This window comes from Filicampus tigris, chromosome 7 (genome assembly GCF_054856515.1).
Source record: "Filicampus tigris isolate MCC_2025a chromosome 7, RoL_Ftig_1.0, whole genome shotgun sequence".
Lineage (NCBI taxonomy): Eukaryota > Metazoa > Chordata > Actinopteri > Syngnathiformes > Syngnathidae > Filicampus > Filicampus tigris.
In genome coordinates this window covers 13,355,219-13,375,771 of record NC_141223.1, presented here as the reverse complement: position 1 = coordinate 13,375,771, position 20,553 = coordinate 13,355,219, and the positions used below count along the sequence as shown (strand labels likewise).

The window sequence follows — 20,553 nt, the reverse complement described above, 5'->3', positions numbered from 1 at the left end:
GCTTAACTCTTATTCCACAAACACAATATTAATCTGAATGCCTTGTTTCAACTAGTGGGCCTGCGTAGAACATAATGTTGAAAAACATTTTTGGGTTGATTTACACTTCAATGATGTGGCCAGTCGCTATGTGTACAATGGGAAATGTTATTGCAAATTATAATATTTCTGTGACCCCCCAAGTAACGATTTGTGGACTGTGCGATCCAGGGACCCCAGTTGAGAACCACACGCTAAATCAAACAAAAGTCTGTATTTTTTATTTCACTTGAATCTCTTTCTCTGCCCAATACTTGTGTTATTGATAGCACGAGGCCACTAGTCACTACAATGCGATAACTACCGGTAGTCTAGTTGATGTAATTTATATTTTTCCAGCAGTCCCTGAGCTTTTTTCCCCTGTGGGCCGGCTTCATGTAAAGACATATTTGGTTGGAGTGTCAGCACACAGTTGGACTCCGTGTGTTATTGGACATAAAATTCCTCATAGCAAGTCCTGTGGTCCTGCTTCCCTCAGTACTTTAAGATTAGTGGCGATTGGAATAGCTGAAGCTAGCCAGGCTAACTGCTATTCTCAACCTCAATCACCAGATTCTTTTTTGTATGTAGGCTGTGATGCCTTGTCGGGCGGATATTTCGCCGGGCCACGGAACGTTATAGTCCGACAATGGCAGCAGAGGGGCAAGTTGAAAGCCCACTCTAAGTTTGCCAATTCAAAGAAGAGATGCCAAAAACGGATTAGCGATTAGTCAGCTATAAAAGCTTTGAACCGTGTGAAGTAGTCAAGTCAACTTGTTGACTAATTCGTCCAACCCTAACGCTAATAGTCATTTTGTATTTTCATCTGGTCTCTCGTTGTTGTTTTTCAGGTATGAGCTGTTCCAGAAGCAGCTTTTCCAGCTTGAAGAGGCGGAAGGCGGCTTCGACCAGTTCACGCGAAGCTACTGGACCTTTGGCGTGCAGCGGCGGCCCAACAACAGCCTCTTCTTTAAGGAATGGGCCCCAGCTGCAGAGGCCCTCTTTCTCACCGGTGATTTCAGTAAGTAGACTCTCGGGATGAGAACATGCAGCTCTTCCGTGCCGTGCCGAGAAGAATTCCCCGCAATATTCTGACAGTTTTTGTCTAGCCGCAAGTACCGTATTTTCTGGACAATACGTCGTTCCGGAGTACAAGTCGCACCAGCCATATTATGCATAATAAAGAAGAAAACAACATATAAGTCACACTGGAGTATAAGTCGCCCCCACCACCCCCTCTTGGAATCCGAGTTATCTCTGTCCCGTAACGCAAATAAATGAGTCCATATAAATCAAATTAATAAAATTGTGCGCTTAGTACATATCATTTCCACCGAGCTATGATGGAAACATGTAGCTAACATCCACACATGTAGCATTACAAGAAAGTTACGGTAAAATAACTTTAAACTCACCGAAACGGTCGTAGATCAATTAAATAAGTCTTTTATTTATCGCCGACCATGTACTTTGCACTGTAATTCTTATTACATGGGATATTATAATGCCTGTGAATGATTTTAAATTAGAAAATATAAATTCATGAAGAATTCTCACTTTTGTTTATTCAAAAGTCCAGGGTAACCCCCACCTCTTGCCAGAGTTCGGCTAGGTTAGGTTCAGGTTTATCTGTCATACTATGCTTTGTAAAATGGTTATTGCATTTACAATTCTGACCTAGAGGCAATTTAGGGTTCAGTGTTTTACCCAAGGACACTTTGACAGGGACGATCAGAGCAAGGATTCAAACTATCGACCCTTCGCGGTCACTGGACGACAAGCAGCTCTACCAACTGCGCCACAGCAGCCCACACTGAAAAATGTTTGAAATGTTTTTTTTTTTTTTTTTTTGTTTTGTTTTGTTTTTTTTTAAAAGTGGATGTCCAAAATAAATTCATCTAGTTCCAGATATCGTTTTTAACAGGGGTGGGCATTTTACTAAAAATTGAGCGTCCATCATCCGTCACCCTTCCGTCGTCCGTCATCTGTCATTTTTCCCGTGTGGGAAAAATAGTACCTTCTATAGGCTGGTCCGCCTCCATTTCTAAACGGCCGTCCGTCGGAGAGTCCAACTAAACTTACACTCGCACCCCCCCCGACGGGGTTTCCGTCGATGCTTACTCCGTGTATTTTAAAATTTGTCCCGTCAGTCGTCGACCTTCAGCAAAATGGGGCGTCCGTCAGTGACAGACCGGCTGTTGGTCTGACGGAATGGCCAGCTTTGGTTTTTAAATAGATGTATAGTCTACTTAAAACATGCATCTGGATCCAGAAGATTTTATTTCGATTTTTGCTCCGTGCACTTGACAAAATAAAATTGATTAAATTCAACAAAGCCTTTTTTCAGTGCATTAACTCTATCTGTGGGGTTATTATATCATAGAGGACATTAATCCCTGGAAAATTTGAGTCAGATTGTGACTAAAGGAGTGAAAAAAAATCAAACCTCGTCTCACACAAAACGAAACTCAATTGGATTTTTTATTTTGTATTCCAAAAAAAACACCTAAAGGTTTGAAGCAGATTGGCTCTGTGCCCAGACAATCCCATGTGGTCTTTCCGCTGTAAACAGAAAGAAAATGTAATGTGACTTTAAATCCAAATTTTGGTCCCAACGCGGTCAAGGGATTTCATTGCACACACCCAGGTTGCATCTCGGCTGAGCATTTAATACGATATTCACCATTGCTGCGTTGCCAAACACAAAGGAAGCAGAAATTAAGATACGCAGCAGCCGGAGGTGCAACGAGGCTATCGGGCCTTTTGATCAGCTGACCTGGGAGTCGGAAACGTGGAAAATATTGATCACGTGGGATTGGCCTGAATACTGAATAGTCGGACTGTCTTTGGATGATGGGAGTCTGCCTTTTAATTTTTTAGTAGCTACTTATTTCATCATCGTCAGCAAGCTGATGAGAAATGCAAAAAAAAAAAGCTCTGTGTTTGCGCCCAGACCTCTTTTTCACCCGCCGTGCCAACTTTGAAAGTCAGATCAAGTTAATGGTCTCCGTGTCAGTCAAGAGCACTTATTTTCATCATCATTAGCGACATTACATCAGACTGCTTCTCATCCGTCAAATAGATAAACAAGGTACCTCACACTCAAGGCCCATTTTTAGTTTTTTTCATATCACTCTGCTTTTTTTCCTTCTCCCCTCTATCGAACCTATTTCGGCACTTGACTTTATTGTGCATACCAGGGTGCATACCACTCTCATTTGACACATATGGGAGGGAAAAAAAATCCCTAGCTAAAAATAAGCTTAGTTTCTTCCTACCTGCATGAACTGAAATAACTTTGACGCTACGCTCAACCCAGATTAAATGGTTTAGGCAAAAAAAAAAAAAAAACTTTAAGTGTTGGATTAAGTCTTGGATAGCTGCTTCTGGTTGGGGCAAATTCCCATAGTAGGAGTACATCCAAGTATGAGCCCTAAAGTTCACCCAAAATAGCTGCTTCAAACAAAAATGACAGACATCCTGGCTTAGAAATGGCCGTTGCCCATCTGTCTAGAATGCCAAATTCCAGTTGGGGCTCAATTGAGTCAATTTCCTTGTTGAACTTCATCATAGTACAATCCCAAAATGAAACCACCCAAAATGCTTGCTTTAATCCATAATGGCCAACTTCCTGTTAAATTTCATGTCTGGCTCTATAAGACTTTTTTCATGCTTCCTTTCATGATAGACACGCTCAATTGCCTGTTGAGTAGTGAAACTGGTGTTGGGGGCTCTTTTTTCATCAATTTTAAACGGGTTTGGGACAGCCTAAAATACAGACATTGTCACCAGACATTGTCAAATATTTGCGTTTTGTTGGTATATTGAGGCCTGCAAAAAAAGATCAAATTGTCATATAATGCAAGTAATACTTATTTTAATAATATATGAATCTGTCAATTATTTGTCGATTATTTTGTTGATTGATGAATCGGATAAAATGAACGTTTTAATTTCGTCACCTTTATTAAAAAACAGGAAATTCTTTGAAATTAACAGTGCAGTAAATATAAATTAATTGTTATTCAGTTACAGTTTTGGTCTGTAACATGTCAGAAAATTGGCAAAAACCGTGACCATTGTTTTCCAAAGTAAAAGCAAATGTTTTATTTTTATTCAACGCTAATATAATCAGACTGCTATCAGTCTGCTCATATCACAACAGAAATCATTAAATATTTACTGTTCAGAAGCTGAAATTCTGAGGAATTGGAGCATTTCTAATTAATAAAGTATCGAAATGATAAATAGGTGAATAATTAGGGATTAACTTGATCATCACTTAGTTGTCAATTAATCGTTGCACCTCTACCATACATGTACTATTGTATAATTGAAATCAATTATTTTACATTTGTAACTGTTGATTTTGTACCTCATCTCATGAGAATCATATCATGAGAATCCAACCCAGAACTTTCACGCCACTGTGCTGCCCTTATACCAATTACAATCATTCAAATGGCAACCGGTGAACACTGACAGTTTCCTGCTTGTTTTATCGTCCTTGCATATTTTTCTTCATTCGATTCTCGTTTTTCAGCGGGGGAAAATGTAAAGAAACACTGTTCCAACATTTACTTGTTTGAGACTGATTACATTGTGACATAGCACCGTTCTCTACGCTGATTAAACTAGCGGCAACACTGATGCTTATACTCTGCTAGTCCGCTTCAGGCTATAAATCCCACATGAATTTGAGTTTGTCGAGTCACTTTCACTTTCACTCTCCATCCTGCCGTTGATTTCCGTTCATCAAGGGTAAGCAGATATGGATTAGAGACATGGCCTGGATGGTCGTCATGATAAATGTTCAGCGTTCTAAAAGGTTCCCTGCCGGTAATGTGCTCTCAGCAGGTTCTTGGATTGGTGGGCATTTCACTGTGGATGTAAGCATGGATGGTGAAAATATGCATGGCCAGTGGGGAGCTTTTGATGCAGAAAGCAAAAAAAAAAGTGACTTTTAATTATTTAATTAGCAATCTAAAATAATGACATTCTCCATGGCAGGCATTTACAATTGAACATTAGGGGAGTACTTGAAAAATAAATCACCATGCTTGACAGTTCTTATTACTTTTAAAACTTTTTGTGCATTAGAATCCAGCCTTATTTGGGTAATTATAGGGAACTATAATATTGTCTCGGGATTTATTGGTACATTTGGTAATCACATTTTTTCAGTATGGCAATGAGGCGGGCCAAGTTCCCACACCTATATATTAGGTAAGGCAGCTAACCCATTGATTTACACAAGCTCCAAAACAAAGCAAAAAAAAAAAAAAAAAAACAATCTCAGACATAATAAAAACAAATTCAGTAAAGAGGATATAAAGTTACCCTGAATCTAAGGACCCCTATTTGGTTTCTTGCTGGGGCCATGAGTAGACATTTCACTGTCCAAAAGTTCCGGGATGAGATCTTTTCAGGAGCTCCCGAGGAGCAAGAGGATGAAGATGTATCTGAAGAGCAAGATGGGAAGGAATGAAACCCAGAAGATGATGCATCTTCAGATGAAGAAGAGGAAACCCCTCAAGCTGACGGACATTTTTGTCAAAGAACATCAAGATTGCGTGGTCCTCATCAATTTCAGACAGCAACCAAGTAAGAACAAATGCACCAAACGTCATAAGGATGACTCCAGTGCCAACAAGATATTCCGCTGCTAATGTCCAGGAAATTTCACCAATCTTTCTCCTGTTCATCACACCAAACATTGAAAAAGTCAGAGGCCTCTGACACCATTTCGGAAGATATTCAGGGACCTGAATATTGTCTTGTTCCACCTGAGGCTGCAGCTGGGTCAATCAAAAGAGAAAAGGTGCAAGGTCTGACCCTGAAAATAAGACTCCAAGACAAAAACGATGCACAACACAGTACATGTGAGAAATACATCTGCAAAGCCCATTCTCACATTCGCACATGCTGTCCTACATGTGCTAAATAGAGTTGATGCTGAAAATTGTTCAGAAAGTCTAGCAACATTTTGTTTTGTTGTTAAGAGAGAAGTATTTTTATGATTCACTTCATAACAAATTGAAAAGAATAAACTGCTGACAAAAGGTTCCAGATTGTTGACTTTTTCCCCTCTCAATACAAGTACTTCAGAAGTAATTACTTTCCCATTTTACATAATAGCAATAATATATATTTTCTGTGTAAAAGAAAAGTGTTATGACAGTTAGTTTGTGTTTGGAAAAAAGCATAATAATGGTCATTGTCAAGTTTAGTCAAATGTATTTATGTAGCCCTTAATCACAGGAAAGTCTCAAAGGGCTTCACAAATGCACCAGATCATATACACGACATCCCCTGATCTTAACCCCCAGGAGGGCAAGCAAAAACTCAACCCCTCCCCCCATCTGGGGAAAAGTGAGAAACCTTGAAAAGGGACCACAGATGGGGTAATCCCCCTTCCAGGATAATCAGGCTGCAATGGATGCCGAGCGGGCAACATTGAACATATTGATGATGTTTGTTTGTGTCACAAATACATGATAAAAAATAATTAAATTGTGTTGAATTGATAAATAACAGGTTGTTTCATCATGCAAAATAGATTTGGGATTCAAAATTCAATTAAGTTGCTTTATTTTGGGGCTTCGGTTGGGTGGGTCTTTTTTGACCCATAGGACAAGGGGAGTAAACAGAATGTTAAGATCGCACACGGGGTAAATGCCTACTTCAACTCAAAGGTCAGAGGTATCAAATCCAGGTCCAGAATGTAAAAACCCTACCACAAGCTCCAGGGTGGCTTGTACCTGCCGATTGAGTAGAAGCACCTGTGGTTAAAGCCAAAGTGTTGCTTTGCATTGTACTAACAAAAATGGTGCTTTTAGGCATTCCATAGTTTTCTTTTGTGTCATTCAGTCACTTGATACACTTTTAGTGGCACCAGACATTAAAATGAACTAGAAATTGAAGAAAACATGGGGTTCTCTTAATTTCTTCCACGGCTGTTATACGCTTCATCGAGCACATCAATATTCAGGAAAATGCAGTGCTTTGAATATAGGATTTGATGGTAATTGGGGGTTAAATTATTCTTAACACTTTTTTTAAGTATGTCCAATGGAAATAAGGAAGTGTTGATAATGCATTTTCCTTAAAAAAAAAAAAAACACAATGTTAAACTTCCTAAAGAGAAAAGATTGATGTGATGCTTGTGTGTACATTTATATTAGGGCATTTATATTAGTGCTCTCAAGGTTATAGCGTCAACTTTGAACATCAATGGAAATGATTTAAAGCATTAAAAAAATAACTCTGTTAACGCAATTTCCTTTGCTTCCTGTGATGGCCTATAAAGTTTGCTCACATGTACAGCCAAACTTAGAGTCAAAATCAAAAGTAATATGCACAATTTGCGAAGCCAACTTTAAAAAGCATATTAGTTGGACGTTTTTTGCGTATCATCTCAGAGCAAACCCCCCTGATCAAGTTAGCTCCATGGCCACGGGGCCTCGCAAATCAATGCCGCTGGAGTGTGGCGCTCGTGGGCAGTTCTGTAAGCGAGACATTTTGAGAATTGTTTCTGAGAACAATATAAGAAAGATGCCTGCAAAGCTGAGTCAGTTTTGATCGTTTTGTTCAACAGTTGTATTTCACGGGAGAAGAATTGTATTCAAGGGTCAAAGAAAGCTATTACAACAGTCTGTGAATTGAAATATACCGGTACTTCTATATAATGATTTCACATTAATTCCAAGATTTTATTCAAGTAAACATCTGTTACAAGGTTTGCAGAAAATAGTGGAAAAAGTAATAGAAAATGCAATTACCGTATTTTCTGGTAATTAAATGTATAAATATATATATACATTGAAAAAACACATATAAGCCGCACCTTTACATAAGCCGCACCTATTTATGTTAAAAAATTTGATATTTACTACATTTACAGAACGATTTTGAACTGTAAATGTACATGTATGTACCCGAACAGATTCTTTCCTAACAGTGCCTTTAAACACGGCAGCAACTTTGCTGATTAACGGAACAGAAGCAAGAGAAAATAAACAGTACTTACCATCATTTCGCTGCGCGCTGCCTCTCCAGTTCGTCGGCTAATGTACAATTGTCCACCAGACTCCCCCTTTTATTGTTCTACACCTAATGCAGTAACAGTGCATAGCGCCCTTGCCTGTTGAACTCTTCCAGCTGCAGTCACATCCTGTCAGTGGCAAATATATTGTATTGACTTGTTCTGTAATTCCGGTTGGAGCGCCCCGAGCGGTGGAAGAAAAATTCACAAAATAGCCATACCGGACTATAAACTGCATGGTTCAAAACCTAGGAAAAAAGTCACAATTTATAGTCCGGAGAAATACGGTAATCACAATTAATTGAAGAAATGTGTGCACTTTATTAGGTATGTGTGTGTGTGTTTCTTTTCATGTATTCGTTTTTTTTTTTTTTGTACAAAAACATCTCAATTTCTTTGACTTCCACACCAAACATATTGAAGCATGCCTTTATGGACCTTGCTTACCCAAACAAAGATGGAAGAAAACAATTGTCCAAAATGTCTTGCTGAGTTGAAGAATTACGATTAAGGGACTATTTCCTGTCCAACACCTGATAGATTGATTATTAGGTGTGCCCGAGTACTCCTATGAATGTATCATGTCCATATCAGGTCTAATTTGGGTATGTATTACATTGAGCATGATGTTCTTATTCATGTTGTTCCCCGGTGTTCATGTTTGTTTTTGACTCCACTTCTAGATGGCTGGGACAAATTTTCCCACCCATACACCAAACAAGATTACGGCAAGTGGGATCTGATTCTCCCACCCAAGCGTGACGGCTCTCCCGCTGTGGATCACAACACCAAGCTCAAGGTAGGCAACAGCGCATCTTCACGCCGACTTTCACGCCCTCAGCGGGTGCCGTGTCGGCGCCGTGCCCCCGCCCACGTCTCGTAAGCCGGGTGCGAAAGGCTGGCACGCCGCCATGGGCGCCGAGCAGAAGGGAGATTACGGCGCGGGTGCAGTGAGCATCGTGGAGGCTTGTTTTCATTTCCACTCCCGCGGGACGTCTGTTTGTTCGGCGCACAACATGGCCCACTGTGGCTGCAGATGATTGTTTTGTAGCGCCTGTGAAAAATTCATCAAGGTTAAATGCAAAACACACACCGCCTCCTTTGCATTGTCTCTCGCAAGTAAGCCGCGAGGGCGGCAAATACGGTGGAAAATACGATGAACCCCCGTTAATAGCAGGGGGATACGTTCCGGACCCAACAACTCTAGGTAAAAGTCCACTATACACAGAGACCGTATCATTAAAAAAGCATCACTCCCAGATGCTTTCAACATAATTTTATAACAGTTAGTTCCGAGCCAATCCATGAGCGCTGTCATATGTTAAATATAACAGCACTGTGACTTTTAACTTTTCATGTCATCTGCCTCACCTGTTCAGAACTGTTAATATGGCCTACCTTACATCAATGGTCAGTGTTTATCTGCGTGGGTTATGCCATTTTTTCATCTTTAGTTGATGGCTCCAACAAGCATGCCAAAAAATTACAAAGAAATATTACTTCAAATTCCTTGTGTCCGAAATGAAAACAGCTAATCCGCGCATTTAATCGCCCTTTGACACAACTGTCATTTTGTAGGTTTTTATTCAGCCTGAAGGTGAAAAACAACTGCTGATGGTCAGCTTTTTCAATGGACTGGACCAAGGGCAACTTAGAGTATTGACTAGCTACATGACTAGGCTAGTCTACTTAGCAGTAGACGTGAAACAGCTCATGTCAAATATTGTTGGAATTGATATACGTCACTGAGCAACTTTTTGAACTGCGGATCTACCCAGAAGACTTGGAAGGGTGGATTAAGTTTGGACTGCTGCAGGCCAGGAAGTTGATTGCAATATTCTGGAAAAGAAGGGATGTACCATCAATGATTCAGTGGATTAAGAAAATAACAACTGAAAAAAAAACGGATTTATGCTATTAGGAGTGCAGAGAAATGTGATAAAATGTGGAAACCCTTACTAAACTTTATTAATCAATGGTGTGCGTACTGCACTGCCAGCTGTTTCATTATAATATAATGTGGAGCTGACTGAAGTTTGGAATGCCAGGTTTTGCTTCTGTCTTTTTAGTTTCTTAGTCATTGTCTTTTATAAAACGTGGAAAGTCAATAAAGATATTGTGTAAAAAAACAACAACAACAACAACAACAAAAAATAAAACAGAAAAATTATCCATGATCTTGTGGGCCCGTTGTACATGAGCAGCGATATTGAAGGGGAACACTACAATCCTGACTGAGATGCCACCCATGGAATGGAAGGTGTCACGGTACCACTGTCCTTGGAACCGGGTCGTTGCCGACCACCACCCGCCTTCCTCCACCGGAAGTCCGCTTTGCTCCCATTGTCGACGGAGGTCAGTCTTGGGATGATGAGAAGCAGATGGAAGCACTGGCACATGCTCGCCCCCTGCGCACCCTTGCGCACCCCCTGCTGCCCATCAATGGCCGCATCGCCGCCAGCTTGTGCTTTCAAATTAGTTCCCTCGTTGAAGCCGAGCGCCAGTCCCTCTCATGTAGAGCCTTCCGTCGCCTTTGTTCTGAGGTCCAATTTGTCTCCACAAACAAACGTTGTGGGAGCAGCATCACAATGTTTGTTTGCTCTTGATGACGCCCGGCATGGAAGTGTTTTTAAAGTAATCAAACACTTCACACCTCGCACATTGCCTGGCCGATGCTTGTTTTTCCCGTGATTTTTCTTTTAACATGCCTGATACTGGCCAATTTGTGTGAAGGACCACCTTAGTGGGTTTATTTTTCGTAATCCTGTAAGTTGTGAAGGACATCAGTCGAGGGAACTTGGACCCCCAGTAGGCCGGCTGTAATGAAAACGAGCCCATGGGGGTTCTGGCCAACAGCACTCGGGCAGGTGGCACTGGTCATTACTGCGCAGAAGTAGCCAGAATTAGCCAAGTTCTGCGGGGGACAGAGCACATACTGTGCATAACATTGCAGAATTGACTGGTTGCTTTTCCCAACTCTCACGGTTCCATTTACTTCTTGTAAAGCTCTGAAGCAATTGAAGCCGATTCAGGTTTTACCATTCCGAACCATACCCCAGGTCGTTCAATTGAGTTGTACTGTCTGGTCGAAACATGGCTTCATCTGAATTTCCAAACAAAACTCAACATAATGTTGACAATGTAGGAGGAAGCTAATAAACAGTGCGTCACTAAATTTCTCAGTGGTTAAAAAAATCCTGTTGGGCAGGCCTTCACAACACACTAGCGCTTGAATAGAGATTGATCGCAGCCAATCTTCTAATCAATACTGAGCAGCCCTCTGCAAAATGAGCCTTTCTGATGTTGACGCACTGATAAACTGATAGAACCATCGTCATTGTCTCTGTCCTGATAAATGTTGTGTTTCGATGATTTAAGCACTGTTTCAACCCGACCGACTATCTATAGTATTTCTTATTTTCATTACTATGCAACCATCTTTGAGTGCCCTACTACTACTACTGTGTCTACATCAACTGTCTTCATAATGTGTTCATTGCTTATAATTGGTTGTCTTGTCCTTCTCTTAATTTGGTGCAGTGCGTATCTGGCTCCACTCACAAGCAAGGACACACTTTGGACCTTGTCCTTACTTTTGGTATATTGGTCTCAAATTTGAAAATATTGGACAATGTGCTTTCTGATCATATGACTGTGCTATGAGGATGACTGTCAAATCTACGTGCCGCTAAGCAAAAAAGACGCCTTCTCCTTAAGACCACTTTTGTCCTGTCTAGAGGACATCAAAGCCTGGATGTCACTAAATTTCTTACATTTCAATGAAAAGAAAACAGAAGGTATAGTGTTCGGTCCCAGCGGCTCTTCTACGTCCCACCCTGTTGCCCTGTGCCCCCTGGCACCATATCTAAAGCCAACAGTCTCAAACTTGGGTTTCAAAATGGACAGTGATCTTAAATTGGACCAGCAAATCAGCGCTGTTGTAAGGTCCAGCTTCTTTCATCTTAGACAGCTGGCTAAGGTAAGGCCCCTCCTTTCTCATCAGCACTTTGTTACATTTCCGCTAGATTGCTGTAATGCACTTTATTTTGGAGTCGGCCAGTCCTGCACATAACACCAATTCTGGCCTCCCTTCACTGGCTCCCAGTGCATTTAGGGTTCAATTGAAGATTCTTCTCTTTGTTTATAAGTCATTACATGACCTTGCCCCGGCATACCTCTCCGAGCTCCTCCACTCCTACGCACCTTCCCGCAGCCTCAGGTCTGCTGACCACGCGCTGCTCGAGTTGCCGAGGACTAAGCGGAGCCTCAGAGGGGATCGAGCCTTCTCTGTTGCTGGTCCTTCCCTTTGGAATGACCCTCCATTAAACGTTAGGCAAGCCCGCTCTCTGTCCATTTTTTTAAAACCCGTTTGAAGACACATTTCTATTCTTTGGCTTCCGACCCGACCTGAGACTGACAGTTTTGGGCTGTTTTCCGGTGTCTATTGTATATAGTGTTTTGGATTAATTTATTGATTTCACTTGTTGCATTATGCCTATTTTTGTTATTGTATGTAAAGTGCTTTGTGACAGCTGTAGCTGTTGTGAAATGCCCTATATAAATACAGTTGTATTGTATTGTACCAGGTGGTGGTTCACACCAAGGCTGGTGAACGGCTCTACCGGATGTCGCCATGGGCCAAATATGTGACCAAGGAGGAGAACTCAGTCATCTATGACTGGATTCACTGGGACCCCCCACAACCGTACATTGTAAGTTACTGTTTGGGCTCTTCTTGGGAAGCAAAAGAAGAAAAATGCTGTCGTCGTCTATTACCGAGCGAAGCCCCTCCCCTCCCCTCTCCTCTGTGCACAAATGAGCGGCTGCAGCATTCATGTTTCAAATTTACCACGGTCAAACGCGAGCAAATGAAGTGAAGCAGAACGCTTCATCCGCATTTAGTGTGTAGCATCCTTCGACATCTCTCTATCCGCGGTAGTGACGTGAGCCCAGCGAAGCTTTTTTGGAACTGTCTCGATGGTTCTTCTTTCTCTACTATCTTTTGACGGTTGTCTCTTTATTTGATTCGCAGTGATTTTCATTGAGTATTAATGTGGCGCAAAATACAAATTTTGACCAGCAATCTGCGATGTGAAACCTCTTATTTCGATCCTTGCATTTTGTTTTCAAGCAGCCATTTTGGATGAATTCCAGGGCTCATACTTTGAAATCCTGCTAGAGAAAATTTCCCCAAATGAGCTGTAATCCGAAAGAGTCATCTGAAAACTCTGGCGGACATTTAATTGCTAAACGTTTTTGCCTACACCTTCTAATGTGGGATAAGAATGGCTTTGACGTTTCGAGGATCCGTCATGAAAAAGTGGTTGCGGGGGCCAGATCATCACTCCTTGCAGATTCAATTTCTCTTTTTAACATCCTAGAGAGAGAGCGTTGTCAGAGAATGGAATGTTCAAGTGGCAGCATCATGTGCTTCAAACCGTAGATTCGAGTCCCGTTGTGTAGCCGTTAAGGATGTTAGCGCCAAGCAATTCTCTTGCATAACAACAGACTCTGTGATTCACACCACTATATCTTTTGTCGTCAGATTTCTTTTTCACAGCTCTGGGAAGATGTTTTTGCTCCATTTTGCTTTCCTCTCCAGCACATCCACCCGCGGCCCATGAAACCCACGCACCTGAGGATCTACGAGGCCCATGTGGGCATTGCGTCACCTGAGGGAAAGATCGCATCGTACAGCAACTTCACGATCAACGTGCTGCCTCGTATAAAAGAGCTGGGTAAGACATGACGCTTAATGTGAATCATATCTGCTTATTAACACCTCTGCATCTTCATTTATTCATTAAACGTGGTGTCTCTGTTGAATCTATTTTAAAAAAAAGTCTTTGTCGCCTTACCCAAAGAGAGATGGAATAAACAGAGCAAGCATTTTCAGCGGCCTTGATGAAATCTTAAAATTTTGCATACAGGTCTCGTTGCCTGCAGTGACGTCTGAACTAAAAAAATAAACAAAAATTTTTCATCAGCGTTTTGCCCCCTCATGGCCATCTGGAATGTCTTCTAAGCGTCACTCGCAGGTTGTTGCAATTAAACTGGGTCATACTACAAAGCAACCACAATTTAATTGGTCTCACTCAACTGTAATATAATCGTAGGTACCAAGCCCTTCTGTGAATATCAAAAAACGATAATCATGATTGACACCCCCTAATTTATTTGAGCATTATCTATTATGATCCCCAAAATCTTTAAAGCGGAAGTCAACCCAAACATATTCTTGAAAAAAATATGACTTCCACTTTAATATCATTTCAAATGCATCTTGCATTACCCTTCAAAAATGTCTTCCAGATGATCAGATTGTTAAAAAAAAAAAAAAAAAAGTACCGTATTTTCCGGACTATACGTCGCTCCGGAGTAAGTTGCACCAGCCATAAAATGCACAATAAAGAAGAAAAAAAACGTATAAGTCGCACATGTCTGTTTTTGGTGTTGGATTTTATTTTATTTCCAAGAACAAACATGTCATTTCAAATATAAATGACGAACAATTTAAAATAAAAATAGAATATAGGCAACAACAGGCTGAACGGTATGCTTACATTACATTATACAATGCCCCACCACCCCATCTCGGAAGCCAAGTTGTCTCTGTCGCGTAACGCTAATAAATGTGTCCATATAAATCAAATTAATAAAATTGTGCGCTTAGTGCAATGTAATGACTAATGGTACCGACTCCCAGTCCAGCAGGGTCTCATTTGCCATATGTTAGGTGCATTATCATGCACACAGGCGACGGCTTTATTTTCTAGTGCCCACGTACCCATCACACTCCGCAGGAGAGCAGCCAAGTTTTCAGCTGTGTGTCTTTCCTCCAAGGCGCATGTCTGAAGCACACAACTGCGGAGATGTCCTTCGTCCACATATGTTATACACGTTATAGTCATGTAAGATTCGGTGGCTATGGACTTCCATCCGTCTCTAGTTAAGGCATTGGCCACATAGCTGACCCGCTCAAACGCTCGTAGTATCTCCTCTTTCATTTGGTAATGGTAACTCTCGAGTTGGGGCGTAATTGTTTTGCGACTTGGCACCATGTACGCAATTCTCTCTCTTGGTGCTCAGCTTGTTGACTGAGGTAGAGGCGTGAGGGACAAGATGCGTGATTCTTGATGCAGCGTTTAGCCGACTAGTAAAATACTAAACGTTTAATAAATCGTAGACGGTTAAACGGTTAAACGACTAGTCGCGCACATCCCTACTTTAAACTCACCAAAATGGTCGTAGATTGATTAAATAAGTCTTTTATTTATCGACCATGTAGAATGTTTCCAAGTCTCCAAAAGTATTTTTGTATTCCGTCGTAATTATCTCTTTGTTCGTCTCCTCCGCTCTGTGCATGTGTGTATGTGGCTGGCTGATGATGCAATACCTCAGCCAGGCTGATGATGCAATACCACAGCCAAGCACGGCGCACTTAAAGGAACAGTACACTATTTTGTATAGATGGATTGATAGACAGTCAAATTGTCTTTTTATCATACTATTTTAATTACTTATTTAACAAAATATTAGATTTTAACCGTTTAAATTCTTCATGCATTTTAATAGCTTTTAGGATTTATCTTTATGTTTCTTTATGTGGGTTAAAATGACATGTGAAATGATATACAGGTAATAATGTGTTAATAACTTCACACATAAATCGCTCCAGATTATAAATCGCACCCCCGGCCAAACTATGGGGAAAAAAAAAACTCGATTTATTGTCCGGAAAATACGGTAACTTTAAAAAAAACAGCCCGGGCTTAGCTTAGCTCCTCCTCGACATACAAAGATGTTCGTCTTTCAGCCGAGATGTAGCACTTCAACATACTTTCTTGACACAAATTAATACTTTAAAGGTTTTGTTGGCATCTTGTGGCCTCCTTGAGTGTTATAGAAATAGCACCAAAACTGCAAATGGAATAATTTCCAGCTGGCAACTGCGAATAGGTGATGTTTCAATGTACAGTGGTACCTCTACTTACGAAATTAATTGGTCCTGGAAGAAATTTCTTAAGTAGAAAATTTTGTAAGTAGAGACGCGTTTTCCGTGTAAATGCCCTAATCCGTTCCAAGCCCCCCAATGTTCAGACATAAATGTTTTATAAAGCATAAAAATGCATGAAAACATGTAACAAATACATGTTACGATTAGATTATTGAACAATAAATTAGAGTTGTGCATAATGTAAAAAAACAAAGAATAGATTAAGGAATAAAAATGATGGTCGTTTACCTTTTAATTGCTGTCCTCATCGCTTTTTGCCCTCTTTGGTTCATGTTCTCAGAAGTGTTTTTGCCTGGTGTTTTCTAAACAACTGATTTAATAACGTGGCGACTGTCGACCCATTACGGTCATATTCTTTAGCGAGATCAAACAAACGCATCCCCTTTCATACTTTTCTATTATCTCTTGCCTTGTTTGCGGACAAAAAAAACAATTTTCTCCTTTTTTTCTTTTGCTCGTTTCTAATTCACGCACAACTATCGGAAGACCTCATGGCCCGAGGGGCGAATGATGAGGACGCTGCATCTATCTATCCACACACATAGAGACATACGGAAGAGGTCCCTCTTAGCCAATGGGATGCCAGGAAAATGCTAGGCTGGCCAATGGCAGAGCAGCTATGAGTATGTTGCGTTCAGGAAACTCCGGAGCTGCGAGTAGGAGCCCCTACTGCGAGTATCACCCCATACTTTTACCTTTCGTATCCTGAAATTTCTTTCGCAACTAGAGGCAATATTTTCTTGTTGAGGCGTTTCGTAACTTGAACATTTCGTATGAAGAGACGTTCGTAAGTAGAGGTACCACTGTATTTGTCTGGCAATGTGTCCGCTTCACAGATCAGAAGTTTGCAGATAATTGTGCAACTCTCTGATGAAGCGCTGCCTCCAAGAGTGAAAATACAATCCCTGCTTGTAGCGTATTGCTGGATACATCTTTATCCTTGGTGTATTTTGACTAAAGCGGTTCACAGACACCTGGGAACTGTTTGAAGTTGGGAAACAAATGCATTATTTGTCTCCTGTTCTTATAATGCTCTGGAGCCCTCTGATAAATGCTTTCCCGTAGCATGTCTCCTGTCAAACTGTCTACCCGCTGCAGCTCAGGGAATTCCCAATCGTAGTGTGTCATGTGAATCTCTGTCGTCTTTTTAGAGTTTGTATAGAAATGCTGACACACTTCCTCAAAAGACATTTCTTTGCTTCCTCTCCAACGTAAAGCTAGGCAGGGCGCCATGCAACAATGGCAAAACAACCGCAGGGCTTCCCTACCGAGTGCTCGACAGTAGCTTGAAAGCCTTGAGTTGTCTTTTACTCATGGAAGCAGCTCTCGCAGGATCATACTGAGATGTCATATGTGGACGCCAGACTCTAAGACTAAGATCTCCAGATGATTGTCACTTTTTTTTTTACCATTCAAGATGTATTAATGCTATTGTAATGTAATGTCGCACAGTTGAGGTTTTTTGTCTGATTTTGTATTTTCCAACTTCAGCTCTTTAAAAGGACAATGTGTAGAATTCAGTGCCATCTAGTGGTCAACTAATAGAATGTAATGACCTAAGATGGAAACGCGTGCAGTTTGAAGCACACGCACTATGGTGCCTCCGAGAGACCACAGGTGCCAAGCTCACCAACAGTTTCTTCAGGTACAAGAAAAATGTTATCACAAACGATCACAATCATAGGCGATTACTTTACCTATGATATATTTAGAAGAATTTGGAATTTGAAGGGTTAGAAAATTAAAATTAATGGATATTTTATACCAACGACAAGATCAATGTTAAAAACTTTATGCAATAAAAGAAGCATCTTACCATTTATATATAAACATTGCTATATTGCACTTAAATTCTACATAGAGACAGATTATAGGCATTAAATGGGGATTCAGTCAAAATATCGTGGATGTGTTGTGGGTAATGTTGTCGTTACGCATGTATCCCATGCGGTCCGCTGACATCCTACAAATCACAGAGAGAGACAACAACAAGGCCTGCGGTGATGGCAGGAAATGAGGCGACGCGAACAGACAGACGTGTCGCTCTCCTCACTGAATCATGCTGAAAACTTTTACCTGCAAAACAAACAATCTATAGAGACATCTTAATCATGTCAAAACATGCAAAGATAGGAAGTGGATAATCCATTTGAAACGTATGTCCTGTTTGCAGGTTACAACTGCATTCAAATGATGGCCATCATGGAGCATGCCTACTACGCAAGCTTTGGCTATCAGGTTACCAGCTTCTTTGCAGCTTCCAGGTATGTAACCGTGCTTAGGTGAAGGTATCTCGGTTACCTCTGGTATGGTATTGTGACGCAAAAATCAGCAAGAGGTCTTGCTTTTAACAATAAAGTTGAAAAGTTTGAAGATCACTTGAAAATGATGACCGGTTGTCAGTTATGATTATCTGCTTATTTAAAACCTGTAGTGATTTTCTGTTTTCAGTTCAGCTCAGTTATCTTGTTTCCTACAGTTAAAAATCCATAGAGTCTTGTTCCCATGTTGGACATGAATCCCCAAGCATTTCAAGAGCGGTGTACAGTTCTAAGTTAGAATAGTCTTTTGAGGATACAGCAAGTCCTCCAATAATTGGATGTTTTCAGCGACCAGTTTGGTAAGGCTAAGGCTACATTCACACAGCAGGGCATGATGGTATTTGCATTTTTAAAAAATCCAATCTTTTTAAGTCGTCATTCACATTACAAAAATAAAGATGTGACTTCTAATATGAACGGAATGCATCTGTGAGGTGACACGCATGCTCTCAAAACATAACACCATGTTGCGCAATTTTTCTGGGAGAAAATATAGCCACGCGTTTAGGTCTCATTCTTGACACATTTGTGGACATTCAAGGATTTTCTAAAGCATTTTTTTTTTTTGGGTCACTGACTGTTTTCTGCTCCTTTGTCTGCTTTGGCATGCCTGTCTGTTATGTCAAACATTTCTTAATTTTTTTCATCTTTTGATGACGTGTAGGTCAGATAAGCGTAATTTAGAGGTCCACACTGCAGTCGCATCAGATACATATCCAATTTATACCCACACCCAAAAGAGGCCTGCGTATGTCACTACTGCAGACATCCAATACCAAACATCAATAAAAATCCATTGGTTCTGACATGGAACAATAACCATCATAACATTGCGTATCAGTTGAGTTATGTCGGTAATGACCGGCGGAGGGATTATCCCAATGTCTTCATGCAATTTGCGTCTTCACTAACAAATATTTGTTGAGTCGTGTCATTTTTCAACGCGGACCGCCGAGACAAAACACAGTGAGCAATTTCCTGCCTGGCGTCCGATCAAGGTGAGCGCGCCTGACCCCAGCAGTAATCTCTCTGTAAACACATTTCCAGTTAATCCAGAGAGCGGGACTCTCTGATAAAGCTCGACTAGTCTGAGTGTTTATCTTTTGTCAGAGATCCCCACCCCACCCCAATTCATCCCACCTTCACCTCATCGCCCCTTCCCTCGCCTTTTGGAGTATAGCCTAAACCCCCGGGTGTAAGGTATATAGTGTAATTTCACCCATGATTGATCTCTCAGTGTCATTTAAAACTGGAACGCTTGAATACCGGGAAGCGGCTAATGCTGCTGCTATGCGTGCTGCTTCACAAGGAGGCCGATAGGACGATAGCAGAGACGAAGGACAGAAAATATGTACTTACCCTCTCTGTAGTGACAGCTTTGTGGCAATTTAAGTTGGTCATTAAGGTAGGACTCAAGCAAGGGCCAAAGAGGCCCAATTTTGACCATAAGCAAATCGTCCAGCTTTATTGATCACAATCACAATTTGTCATTTGGATCAACACATTATCTACTGTGAAAAAGAAGAAACTGGCTGGCTGTCTTTTGTGTAAATTATACATTAATAGTAACATTGCATAATCCAAATAATCTATACAATATAGTAGAAACATATAATGAAAATGCATAAAACATTTCCTTTGAGGTGAGCGCAAAATCATTAGTTTTCTTTTTCGGGAAGTGCAGTGTCGATTGTCTTCTTTTTACGAAAGTACAACATTGATCATTTGCCTTCTTTTTAAGAAGGTGCAACAAATAGTTTTTCTTCATAGCTAAGTGCAAGCTCAGTAGTTTGTCTTCTTTTTAGGGAAGTGCAACAATAGTCTGTTTGAAAATATTTTTGGAAAGAGGAGTTTAGAACTTCCAAACATAACCACACTCTGTGTTCTGTGACCCCCTTAGTCGCTACGGCACTCCTGATGAGCTGAAGCAGCTGATCGACGTGGCGCACTCGATGGGAATCATGGTGCTGCTGGATGTGGTCCACAGCCATGCATCCAAAAACACGGAGGATGGCCTCAACAAGTTTGACGGCTCTGACTCATGCTTCTTCCACTCGCCTCCCCGTGGGGAGCACAGACTCTGGGACAGCCGCCTCTTCAACTACTCCAGGTACTTTTTGTACCAATACAGGGGGCCCTCGGTTTACAACCTT

General features: G+C 41.0%; 1 protein-coding gene across 1 annotated transcript in view; it reads left to right on the top strand.

Moving 5' to 3' along the window:
- gbe1b (glucan (1,4-alpha-), branching enzyme 1b) overlaps positions 1–20,553 on the top strand; it is a 100,955-nt gene that overhangs the window by 12,754 nt on the left and 67,648 nt on the right. Inside the window, exons 2-7 of the mRNA XM_086036427.1 lie at positions 870–1,039; positions 8,746–8,861; positions 12,649–12,774; positions 13,665–13,800; positions 18,253–18,343; positions 20,301–20,510. Coding sequence (XP_085892553.1) covers positions 870–1,039; positions 8,746–8,861; positions 12,649–12,774; positions 13,665–13,800; positions 18,253–18,343; positions 20,301–20,510 — 849 coding nt within the window. The remainder of the gene's footprint in view (positions 1–869; positions 1,040–8,745; positions 8,862–12,648; positions 12,775–13,664; positions 13,801–18,252; positions 18,344–20,300; positions 20,511–20,553) is intronic.